A 12,629-nucleotide genomic window follows, 5' to 3' on the forward strand; every position below is an offset into this window, starting at 1 on the left:
CATTTGTTTGGGTAGCACCAGCCTGTTTAGCCAAAGCCACAAGGACTAAGCAGCTCCCCTTCCCCAATCCAGGGCTCGCTTTTGCTATTGCACCTCGGGGCAGCACCTTCCAAGCACCTCTTATCACAGTGACCGTGGTGGGGATCACGGAGGGAGCACAAATTCACACGAAGCAGGTCCGACGGCAGCGCAGCCACCAACGCCTGACCTCCCACCACTGCCCCCCACCCTCCCACCAGCCCTTCGTCCCCAACCGAAGCGAGGCACCATGGTGAGCAGGATGGAAACGCACCAATGCCAAGGAAAAGTCTCCGTACAACCCCGTTGGGCTCCGATGCTGGCGTCCAACCTAGGGCAGGAGCCCCCTTTCCTGCAGGTCCCCCCGGAGCAGCGTTGCCCAAACGAGCCCTCTCCTATCCGCGGCAGCAGTTGCTGTTCCAGCGCCTCCGACAATCTGTGCCTGGGCACCGGGGGAGGCAGCGAGCCCCGGCGCTGCGAGCTGCCCCTCGGCGATCCAGCCACGGCCAGCACAGCCCCTCGGGCATCCTCGAGCCCCCCGAAATTTGGAAAATTAAAAAAATAAAAAATAAAAGGGGGAGGGGGGAGGGCAGAAAGTAGAGCTCGACCCGGGTGGGCAGCAGGGCTTTGGGCGCGGTGAGGGGCGCACGGGCAGGGGGGTGCGGGGGTCGCGGGGTGCGCTCAGAGCCGCAGACCCCGGGCTCCCCGCACCGCCGAGCCCCCCGCGGCCCCGCACCGCCGCTTACATAACCCGGGGCTTCCAGCGCACCGGGCGGCTCCCCCCCCCCGCTGCCCCCATCCCCGCCGCTTCTCCCAACGGGGCCAGCCCGAAGGGTCGGGGAGGGGTGGGGGGGACACACACACGACCCCCCCCGGTCGACCGCAGCCGCCCAGCCCGGCTGCGCCCCCCCCGGGCCGGCGCTGGAAGCGGGGCAGGGGGGGAGCCCCGGGCCGGCTCGGCGCAGCCCCCCCGCGCCCCGCAGCGATCTGCAAGTCACCGCCCGGGGGGAAAACGGGAGGATGGAGGGTTGGGGGGGTGGAGGGGGGCGCCCCCTCCTCGGAGCACCGGCAAGTTTGCGGCTCGCCCCCTGGCCCTGGCCGCCAACAAGTGCGGCGCCCCCCGGCCCCCCCCAGCGCCCCCGGCCCGGCTCTCGCCGCACGGTGCCGCCGTCTCATGGCAACAGCGCTGCCTCCGCCGCCTCCCGCGGCGCTCAGCGGGGCCCCGCCGCCCCCGCGGATGCTGAGGACCCCCCCCATAGACCCCTCCGATTCCCCCCCGACCCCTTCTCCCCCCCACCCCCCCCGGCTCGGCGACAATCGCGACAAGGTCACGGCGCGGCGCCGCACTCACCGTACACCCCCTGCCCGGAGCTGCCCTCCAGCAGAACCGTCAGCAGCCCCAGCAGCCCGATGGCCACATCCATCTTCACGTGAGCATCCACATAGCCAGCCCGCCGCGGGGGGGAGGCACGGAGGGGGGGGGCAGCGCAGCGCAGCGCCCGCCGGAGCCCCGCGCTCCGCTGCGGCCGAGCCGCGCACGCCCGCGCAGGCAGGGCGGCGGGGGCAGGCGGCGGGCACCGCTCCGGTCCTCCTCCTCCTCCTCCTCCTCCTCTCCTCCTCCTCCTCCTCTTCTCCTCCTCCGCCTCTCCTCCTCCTCCTCCTCCTCCTCCTCCTCCTCCTGTGCAGCGGGGGGCGCGGGGCGAGCCCCCCTCAGAGCGGCAGCCCCCTCAGGGCGCTTCCCGGGGCCGCCGCCGCTTCCCGGGGCCGCCGAGCGCCTCCCGGGGCCGCCGCAGCCGCCTGCGCCCCGCGGCCATCAGATGCCATCGCAGCGCCGCGGGGCCCGCATGGGGCGCGGGGTGGGCGCTGCGCTGCGCGCTCCTGCCCTGCTCCGCTCCTCTCCGCTCCTTTCCTCCGCTCCTCGCCGCTCTTCTCCTCCCCTCGCCCGCAGCAGCCCTCAGCGCGCCCGCCGAGCGGCGGCCGGGTCCATGGCGAGGTGCGGGTGCGGTGCGGGAGCGGTGCGGGTGCGGTGCGGGAGCGCTGCGTGCGAGCGGAGGGCGGCCGGGAGCCGTCACGTTGTGCTCTACGTGCCGGCAGCCGGAGCCGGGGAGCCGCAGCCCGGCGACGTCAAAGCTGCGTGGCTCGCTGCTGCGCGCCTTCCTCCGCCTCCTCCTCCTCCTCCTTCTCCTCCTCCTCCTTCTCCGCCGCCGACCGCCGCCGCCTCCCGGGTCCCCGCCGCTCCGCCGCCGCCGCCACCACCGGGCGCGCAGGGCGGCGCTCCGCTCGGAGCCGGGCTGCGCGGGGCGGTGCGGGGCGGTGCGGAGCGGGGCTGAGCGGGGCCGAGCGCCCCCGCGCTCCTGGAGCTCCCCGCGGGGCCCCGCTGCGCCGTGCGGACAGTGCGGGGCGCCCTGAGCACGCCCTGCCTGCATGCCCCGCGCCGGGATGCTCCGAGGAAGGATGGCACGGCTGCGGTACCGAGCAGCCCCCGCCGGCCACGGGCTGGGCACCCCCCGGTTGGGCACCCCCCAGTTTGTCACCCCCCGGTTGGGCACCCCCCGGTTTGGCATCCCCCGGTTGGGCACCCCCCGCTTGGGCATCCCCCGCTTGGGCACCCCCGGGCATCCTCCCAGCCCCACTCCGCCCCGCACCACCTTTTGGGGACCCGGCAGCAGCAGCGCTGCACTCCCCAGCTCCGTGCGTCCTCGAGGTGCACAGGGGGCAGTCACCAGCCCGGGGGTGCCAGGGTCTGGTGTGCACGGAGGTAACACAGGGAGGGGGTGTAAAGGGGGTAAAGGTCCAGGGGGAGGCTGAGCACACCCAGCTGCTGCCCACTGCAGGGTTTCCATCTCATTGTGCCTCCCTCCAGTGCTGGTGTCTGGCCTCCATCAAGCCCTTGAGATACCCCACTGGTCCCAGCACCGTTTCCAGCTGCCTGAACATGTCTGTACGTTTTAGGGTCCCATGGGACCGGTGCTGGTGAAGGTCTCTCTTTGCCTCCATTTACCAGAGCAAACCAAAGCCTTGTTGGGAAGTGGCTGTCTCTGTCCTCTCTCCTTCTGGCATGGTCCCTACAAAGATCGCACCAAGACCATGAGAACCCAAGGCAATCCAGTCTTAACCTGGGCAAGGAGGTTCAGCATCTGCCCCGTCACACTGACATACCCATGAGCTGCAAAACAGGGCTCAGCCTGCAGTCCTGAAGCGCAGTGATCTGGCCATGTCCAGTTACATTTACATGTAGTTTCCTCTGCTGCCTGCATCAGTTAAGGGTTGATGCTCAAGGCCCAACTAAGTAACGTGCTCTGGAAGAAGCAATTGCGCTGTTGGGGTTTCTTGTTACCCCACTGGCATGAGGAAGGACGGTGTTAACAATGCTCTTCCAGCTTGTCTGGGGCTCTCCTGGCTGCCGGTGACAGGGGCAGAGCTCCTTGGCGCTGCCCTTCTGAGATGACCTAGTGCCTTGCTCTCCGGAGCATCCATCCCTGAAGGGCTCACAGCAGTCCAACCCATCATTTAGAAATATGTTGCGGGATACAAGGGGCCAGATTTCAGTTCCATGCCAGATTTCAGTTCTGGCAGGGGCTGTTCCCTCTTCTCACCCAGTAAGAAGGCAGAAGGTGGAAGGTGGGAAGGGCGCAGCCCTTCTTCATGCACTGGCTGAAGGCTGGGGTGGCTTGCAAAGATCCAACCTGGTGTGTAGCTACGCACTGAAATCCGTGTGGTTGCTTTGCTGGTAAGGCAGGCAGACAGCGACACTGGCAAATGCAGGGGGAGCCTCCAGACTCACCCACACCTCAGGCCAGGGTGTTTGGGTGCAGCCCCATCCCAGGTGGGTGTCAGCACAGGTTGCTCTATGCAGGACACCAGGCCAGTATGGCTTTGTTGCTCCGAAGATGCACTGGAGCAAACAGCAAACCATCACCAAGCAGTTTTGTACTTGGCTGTAGAACATGGCAGCAACACAGTGCGGGTTTCCTCCTGCTTCACCTGCACCCAGACTTCCAGGTGTAGAGGATCCACTCACCTGGAGGAGGTGAAGGACTTGGAATTTGTGGAAATAACTCAGAGGCTGAAATTAAACCGGCGCTTAAATCTCTAGGTTAAGTGCCTAAATGATATGAATACTGTCGTCTGACAGGGCTTTTTTAGAAGTATCTTGTTCTTAATGATACAACTAGTGCAAAGATCTGCTTGAAGGTGGCGAGCTGCACACCTAGACCTGGCCATCGTGCTAGATAGAAGCTTGCTGAAGGAAAAAGGAGGAATTAAAATAATTCGACCAGTCAGAGCTGCCTGACAGCTGGTTTGCTGAGTGTCCAGCTTCTCCAGCTTTCACGGATCACCAAAAAGGCTCATGAGCTCATCTGTCACCTTGAACCCCAAAGCAAGGTTCTGTTTCAGTGCTGTCCCCTGCTCCCTGACTGCTCCCAAAGCCACGAGGACCACTCAGCGAGGCAAAAGGGCAGCCGGAGGCCTACAAGGAGACTTCATGCTGGATCGGGCCACAAGTCCAGGGGTTGGGGCTAGAGGAGCAGCACATCCAGGCCAAGCCTCGTGCGTGCCCCTAGACCCCTGCTTGGGGTCCCCTGAGGAAACCAGGAGCTTCATCCCCCCCCTGCAGAGCCCCTCGGTGTGCACCCAGGGCTCTGCTGACCTAAGCAGAGCATGGTCCATCGCTGCCTTGCTGGCAATGCTGCTGTGCTGGCTGGTGCAAAACATCCCCACGTCAATAAAGCTGACTGCGCTCTTCGCGCCCCCGAAACGGGGAACCATCAGCTCAGCTCCCCGCAGCGAGCTGATTCGCGTTTCTCAATATCGAGGCGGTGCGTGGTTATACGCAGCACCAAGTGCCTGCTGCAGGCCCCTCTGCTGTTGCAGGAGGAAGCGAGGTAAATAAAATAAAATGAAATAAATCAAACTGAATTAGGCTAACTGCTCGAATAACAAAAGTTCTGGGAATTTAATGCTTCCGCCACTTCAGTGGCCATTTATTTCAGAAGCAAGAAGTGTTTCAGCTCTTTTCTCAGCACCTTTTTCACTTCATCCAACACCAAACAAAAGCAAATTATTTTCTCTCTCTCATTGTTGGGAGCAAGTCTACAAATAATTGAGATTTGACTAAAGAAGACCATTAAGTAGCATTAAGATTCTGAGTAATTTGGTGGTGTCAGTGAATTGTGCGTGTTATTGGAGCCCCTCCTCATGAGCCACACTGCCTGGAGATTTCCAACAACTGACAAAAACACGGCAAAATGAACTGATTTAACTCAGTCTCATAATTCTGCTGAATTTGGGGACTGCCCATAGCATGGAAGGCATGTTCAGAGCACAAACAGATTATACGTAACTATCAAATCATCCTAGGACAGAGAGCCCAGAAAGGGGCAGGAAGCCATTTGTCAGGTGCCTGCCACAGGCACGGCAGTGCTGTCAAAGCCCTGGTGCAGCAGGAATTGTGCTGTGGCATGGCATTGCCCACCCCTCCTGTCAGCATTTCTCTGCTGTTTGCTTCCCAGGGAACAGAAGGTTTGGGGCAAGCATCCACAGTGCCCAGCAAGGGGCTTTGTGGAACAGGGGAGCGCTGTCCTTACCCACCCACAGCCCCGAGGGTGAAGCCGAATGGTGTGGGATGGGTTCAACCAGCGTGAGCTGGAAATGCACATGGGGAATCAGTGCCATCCTCACCTTTACACCAACACAGATATTGGAGCCTTTATCTCTGTGAAAATGTTGCTCTCCCATAGCCAGGAAAGAGTCGGCTGTCAGCTTTGCCTGTGCATTGCACTATCTGGTACTTCTGTTAAAGTTCCAGCTGCTGCGGTTGCAGAGTGCTGAGAGCTCCTTCACTTTCACAGGATTTTTACATCTCTCCCAGATGCACGCACTAAATCTCCCCACCATTCCTGCAGAGGAACAAGAAAGGAGCACCAACACCAAATGCTCATCCTTCGGGCAGTGCCAACTCTATTCTGAGCCTATGGGTTTGGCTGCTACATCCAGGAGGCTTTCCCTCGTGTTCGGGTCGGACGCTAGAAGTGAACCAGCCCCCTGAGGCCAGTTCAAAGCAGTAGCCCCACATCCTCCAGAGGTTTCTGCTTGTGCCTGTTCACACTCTCTTGATAAGCTGGAGTTTGTTCTGAAAATTGAAACAGGCTCATTTAACAATGTTTAGGGCCAAACCTCCAAGGGATGGAGTTATTAGATAAATAACTAAGTGTGACGGACCCTTTAGACACACCTGTTATCTTCACTGGTGCAGTTTAAGTCTCAGAACTATTATAAATTATAGCAAACTACCTAATTTCAGGCTAGGTCTGCTCCTCAGGACTGGTGTGAATTGAGAAGAATCCTCCAGGCGTCGAAGAATTTACATGGCTGAAACGATTTGAGCCTCTGGTGGGAGATGGTCCAAGGTCAAATTAAATGTTATTGTGTGCCTCGGGCTTTCTCTCCCTGGTGGGTTTCTCATTTGTTCAGTTCAAATGCTGTCACTTCTGGTGCCCACACTCCCCAGGATAATGCCACTTCATGGTCTGGGTACTGCTTCATGGCTGAAATTTGTTTTCTGGGTTATTGCTCTGGGTCCTGAAGGATGGCTGCAGAAATGCCCCTGTGGTCAGTGCCGTGCATCCCTCTTGTCCTCCAGCCTTACACAGAGGGAGCCCTGCTATTAACCACTCCCCTGCAAAATCTAGATTAAGGTCCATCTTCCCTGGGGCCATAGTACAGCCCAGACAACCCAAGCAAAATACTGCTTCCCACTGACTTTCAGTAAAAGCTTTAATCCCATAAAAAAGTAGAAAGAAGCAAACTGATCTCCTTAAGTGCTTCAGTGGTGTTTGGTTTCTTGGGAGGGAGCTTCCTGAGACCTTCACCATGCCAGACTTTGTCCAGGAGTAGAGATGCAGCGATGCGTGGGTATGTACTTGTCTGTCTCGGGGACTGGAGACATCTCGGTACACACCTGGGCAGTTTTATACCAACCTAAGGGGGGGATGTCTTGTCAGCGTGGCTTCAGGTTTACCCTCCTGGGACAAAGAGTTCAGATCAAGGTGATGCCCCTCTGGTTTTTCATTCCTTCTGTAATGCATCACTCGTTCTGTTTTAGTCTCCAAAATAAAGACACTGAGACTGTAAATGAAAGCCATTAATACTTGCCATAGGAGTAGGGTTTTGCCGTGTTCTTCAAACTTTGGTGCACCCTTGAAGCTTTCGTGTGCATCAAGCTGTAGTGGTGTACAGATGTGCTAGTACCATCTACACCACACATGAGCCTCCCTGGGCTCAGTGAGCCACAGGACACTTGAAAACAACAAGAACAGCAATTCTATGCAATTAAATTGTGTTGGTTTATTTTTTGTGTGTGCTTGTTCCCTGGATAACTCAGCTTGCTGTATGCCCATGAGGTCTTCATCATCCTTGCGGAGAGAGGAAGGTCTCCAAGGCTCCAAGGACCAGCAGTTGTTGGGCCCAGAGGTGGCAGCATGATGGTGACATGGAGGATGCTCCAGTTAGATTAGTTAGTCTGTATCTCAAGGTGGGTAGAGGTGGCCTAAACGAAGGAATTTCTACATATCTGTGATCTACAAGTGAGTGACAGGCTGGTAGCCAGAGCCACAGCCCCTTTTCCTTGCGGAGGAGCAGGGCTGTGCTGTGCAGCAAGCACCAGACATACCATGGAAAAATGTCCCCTCGGGGTCCCTGCGCTGTGAGTGGCTGAAACAAGCCCTGCTCAGGTCCACTGGTTTTCCTTCAGATGCCTGCAGGGCCTGTGTCAATCTGGTAGAGAACCATACGCCTGGCTGTGAGATGCTCTACGGCTGGCTGCCTTGCAGCCCTTTTCCAGCCTCTCCACCCGCCGGCAGGGAGGAGCAGCCACACGGATGCTCACTGTCCCCAGAGCAGGGAACATTTAGTTCATCCATAACTCAGCTGCAGGACATCCTCCCATCAAGGTCCCCGTCGCCCTGGGTCAGGAGGACAGGAAGATGCCCTCGTAGATTCTCGTAAACCCAGCGCTCCTACACCAACACACCAAGTCCCTCAGGATGGGCCAGCCAAATTAACTTACACCCGCTGTGGGCAGACACATCCCACTGCCTGCTTTTGTCCTCCTCCAACAGCAACGCTGTTGCACCAGCAAGACGTGTGTGTTCTTGTTTGTGCCTAAGCACACGCACAGTTTTGGCTGCAAGAAGCGGCACTATTGTATCAAATAATCAAAATAATATTCTGCCCTGCTGCGCTAACACTGACTGGCATGTGAACAGCGATTCCCCGGAGTGGAAGGGAAGGATGGCATGAAAGAAGTGGGTCACGTTTAATTAACCAGTGACAAACAGGGCTGCTCAATGTATTGGCTACATTGCGACCACAAGCATCAAATTATAGGCAATGGAAGAAGTTGGACATCCTGTCAATAAGAAACAAAATGCTAAAAATGCAGTCCTTACGTTAGCCTGGCTATTTTACAAACAGCCAGTGCGCAAAGATAACTCCAATAAGGCTGACATTCAAAAAATAATGAGTGTCTTGTGCCTTATCAGCAGGAAAAAAAGTGAATTCTTGTTAAGTTAAAGGGAAATATTAATGCACAACACTCCTGCTGGTGAAGTTGCCCCTGTTGCACTATGGAAATGAATCCTGGGAATTATTTAAAGTAACACAATCAGACTGAGTTTATTTCCCTGAATAAAATAAAATCCCATCGGAGTGTCTCTATTCTTCTTCGTAATGCAGGGGGAAACAATTAAGTTTCAGTAGCTCCTCACTACAGCCGCTACATATTAAAGACAGGATGGATCTTATTAGCAGGGGAGGTTTGCATGAGCTCAGGATGTCTTTGAGTGCACTCTGCTGGCCATGGGCCGAGGGAGGAAGCATTGTGGGCTCTGGCTTCGTGTTCTCACCCCAAATCCTTGCAGGACAGCACTTCCCTTTCCAGTGAAACCCACTGCAGTTTATAACCAGCTGTGGTTGAGGATCAAAAATAGTGCACTTTTTATTTTAGGTTATTCTGGGGGCTGTTAGGGCTTCTGAGCCCCCGGGCCCGTCCCTGGGACAAAGACAAATTTCCTCCGTACGTGATGCTCGTGGAGTGCATGGAGCAAAACCCCCTGGGGAGGTGCTAAGGGATGGGCTCTGTGGCTCTCACACTTCCCAGGAACCACGGGATGAGCAAATTAATTTTTCACTGGGCTATTATGCTGCGAGCATCGCCGCCGATTCATGACCACGGACAGGGAGCTTAGAGGTGTCTGGTGGAATTGTTAATAACATTTCCGCAGGATGAGCACTGCGTGACTGTGTCAGATTTTGGAAGATTTTTGATCAAGGGGACCAGCTGGCCAGCTGGTGCAAGTCAGCGTGTTATCACTTAGCAGAGCAGCTGCCCCATGGCCTGATACTGCTAACAAGAGGGCGGTTAGGTGTGCATGGCTGAGGCTGCTGCATCAACATGGGCAAAGCCATGTGGCCTTTGCTTCTTCATGCTTTCCTTCTGGAGGATGTGGAGTTGCTTGTGGTGGAGAGGTGGGTTATGGCTCAAGGACAAATACCCAGTCTGAGCACCAACCATGGCAGCTCCTCCACCACGCCGCTGACCCCGCACGCTCCCCAGGCAGGGCCGTGATGCTCTGCCAAGAAGCTTGCAGCTGGCTCCACTCTCAGCTGGACCTAAACAAGCCTGTTGAAGTTTCTAACGCCAAATAGAGCATTCTTAAAAGGGGGGAAAATGGTAATTTTCAGAAGTGTGGTCACCCAACTCGGTATCATCCTCTTTAAAATGATAGCTCCCATCAGGCAGCAGCGCAGCAGTGTAATAACAGGAGATACTTCACACATCTCGGGCCCAGTAATTGCTATTCATGCAAAAGAACAGCAATCAAACCAAGACCTCCTCTTAAAGGGTTATATTGATTTTTTTTTTAAAGCACTCCTGCTGTAGACCTCACTTTTTGTGTCCCTGATTACCTGCCCCTCCTCGAACCTCTAACTTCTTGTGATTTTTCATGTTGTTTGGTTTGTTCTGTTTTTGACTCAGACTGAACACCAGTGCCTGCCTTCATTAGCTTGAAGAAGCCCCAGAGAAACAGGCTTTCAACAACTGTGCAATGTGCTTTGTTGCCTCAGAAATCTTCTGGTAGCAAACATGGCTTCATCTCCCGAGAAAGCCTGGTTGGAAATGCTTTGATTCTAAGCTAAGATTCATGGCTGGCAAGGGCACACAAGGCTAGAAATTTGCATGACAAGCTTGAAAGGAGAAAAAAGCCTAAGATATGCAATGACTTTAAATGACTTTATTTCCCAGCCATATGTTGATGCCAACTGAGGATGGCAGAGCAACTGAGATGGAGAGCAAGAGGCCGTGCTCACTTCTGAGCAGGAGCTCATCCTGGACTGGTGCTCCCGTGTGCTCAAGGCTGTATAAATGCAGGGAAAAGAGGAGTTCTCATTTTGGAGCACATCATGTGAGAAACTGCCCTTCTGGGGAGTGACTCTCACTGATGGACTGACAGTCTCGTCTTCACAGTTGATATTTTGCCTAAGTCTGCAGGTTCCCTAGCTGCCACATGGACTTTCACTGGCCATCAAGTGATGGATTCAGGGTTCAACATCTTCATCTTATTTATTCATCTAACTTAGGTCTTGTACACAGTGCATTAAAAAGCTCATGGAGGCACACAGATGTAGCCTAGTCCACTTTCATGCTAGCCATTGCTGGGGCAGAGTCTGAGCACCCACCACACCTGACAGCTATGGCTTCATCAGCAAGTGCTCTAAAGGTCATTTTGCTACAGGAAAGGTCAGATCAGCATGGCCACAAGCAGACCCAGGGCTTTGGGGAGCCCCATGATCCATGATTTGCTGGATCCCTTCCTGCCATGGGACAAGTCCAAGGAGCACCTTCTTCACTTCCCTTTGGAGACCTTGACCCTCACCTTGCCAGATGAGGACAATGAGCTTTGGTGGCGTGGCACACTGCTGCTGAGCATCCAAAACTCTATGCCATGGCCTCAGGAAGTCCTTGTGGAGGACCGCACAGTCCATGCTCTTCTCCAGAAAGCAGTTTTAGGCAATGTTTCAGATTTTTCCAAAATGTTGTGGTGATAACAGTCCATTCCCTTGGATGCCCATTCAGATGGTTCCAGAGTACCAAAGGGAGCTGGACTTTGCTGGAGATATGTGACAAATGTACAGCTACCGTGTACCATTTTAAGACCTTTAAAACACTTAGTGTAAATGGTAGGGGAATGTGCAGTGTCTGGATTAGCAGGGTTTGTGTGAAGATTAACAGACAATGGTCTGTGCCAACCTGGTGAAATGGGAGAGACTTACCCAGCTGCCCCAAGCCCTTGGGGCTGAGCTTCTTGGAAATATCTACTTGGGCTATGCTACGCCTCCTAAAGTGCAACAAGTGCAGCTGTTGCACTTCGGTGGCCAGTGGGCTTATGAAAGCCCAACATACCTGCGCCTAGAGGCGTTTTCCTGTATGAACGGGAAATGCTACAGGGTGGTGCACGGCTCCTGGACTGGCTCTTGTCAGACAGAAACTTATGTCAACCACTGCAAAACTCTTCTACATTGAGATTCTAATTATTTTTTCCTGATTCAGGACAAAGAAAGGAATTTGAGACTAAAATAGAGTGGAATTTGGGACCAGATGCTTTTAGAGGCTCAGCCTGGGTGAAATCAATAGAAATGGCTCCTTGCTTTTTAAAAGGGTTGTAATTGCCTAATATGCAATCAGTTTCTGAAAAAAAAAAAAATATTTCCTTTAATTTATATCCAGTTTATTAGGTACTTCACACACCTGTCTAATAATTTTTCAGAATAAAAGGCTTTTCACCTCAATAATAGCTTATGGCAATGAGTTTTGCAGGTGAATTCCAGACAAAAATTACTCCTTTTTCATCTGTTCTCAGAAAATATGCTTTTCTCTTCCTATTTCAGTTGAGTCAGACTTTTCTTCCCCTTCCATTATTTTCTATGCTCTCTTTTGCATCATTGCCAACTAGCTAACAAGGTGGGCTGAAAACTGGAAGTGATCTGGGCTGAGCCACAAACCCACTTTACTTCAGGTCAAGTGGAAGTAATGTGAAGTTACTCCCATTTGGAGGGGCTCCATCCTTTTCTCTGACTTATTTTACTGCTTCTCCAGTGGGGAGAGCAAAAAGCCAGCAATAGGAGTAGGGAGCCATCCCCTGTAGAAACTCTAGTGCCTGCTGTTTGTCTTCTGCTTGAGTCAAATTTATTGTCTGCTTTGTTGAAAAGTCATGGCTGAAAAAAAAAAGTTGCACAGTTCTTAATATGATGGAAAAAATTAAATAAAATTTCAGGCATATTAAAATCACTAGCTTATTTAATTTATGTCTACAAGCATGTTTTCCCTGTGTCTTAAATCATTGCTGTGGGGTTCCCAGGGTTGTTCTGCCTTCTGCCTGGTCCTTGGGTATGCAGGAGCAGGACCAAAGTGGGAAGATGAAGGTGAAGAAAAAAAGACAATGACAGCAGCCTGGAAAAGGAAGGCCAAGGGTTCAGGTTGCCTTTGGCAAGGTGAAAGCAGTGCAAAGACCTGTTACTCTCATCCTTGGAGAAACCTTAGTGTCAGATCT

At 54.4% G+C, this 12,629-nt stretch overlaps 1 protein-coding gene across 1 annotated transcript in view; it reads right to left on the reverse strand.

Annotated features, from left to right (window-relative positions):
- The window catches only part of MDGA2 (MAM domain containing glycosylphosphatidylinositol anchor 2), a 327,024-nt gene extending 325,452 nt beyond the window's left edge, over positions 1-1,572 (reverse strand). The window contains exon 1 of the mRNA XM_082761709.1: positions 1,370-1,572. Within this exon, the coding sequence (XP_082617835.1) occupies positions 1,370-1,442 (73 nt within the window). The 5' untranslated portion in view covers positions 1,443-1,572. The remainder of the gene's footprint in view (positions 1-1,369) is intronic.
- Positions 1,573-12,629: the final 11,057 nt, after the last annotated feature.

Source organism: Aythya marila (genome assembly GCF_965140915.1).
Source record: "Aythya marila genome assembly, chromosome: 5".
Lineage (NCBI taxonomy): Eukaryota > Metazoa > Chordata > Aves > Anseriformes > Anatidae > Aythya > Aythya marila.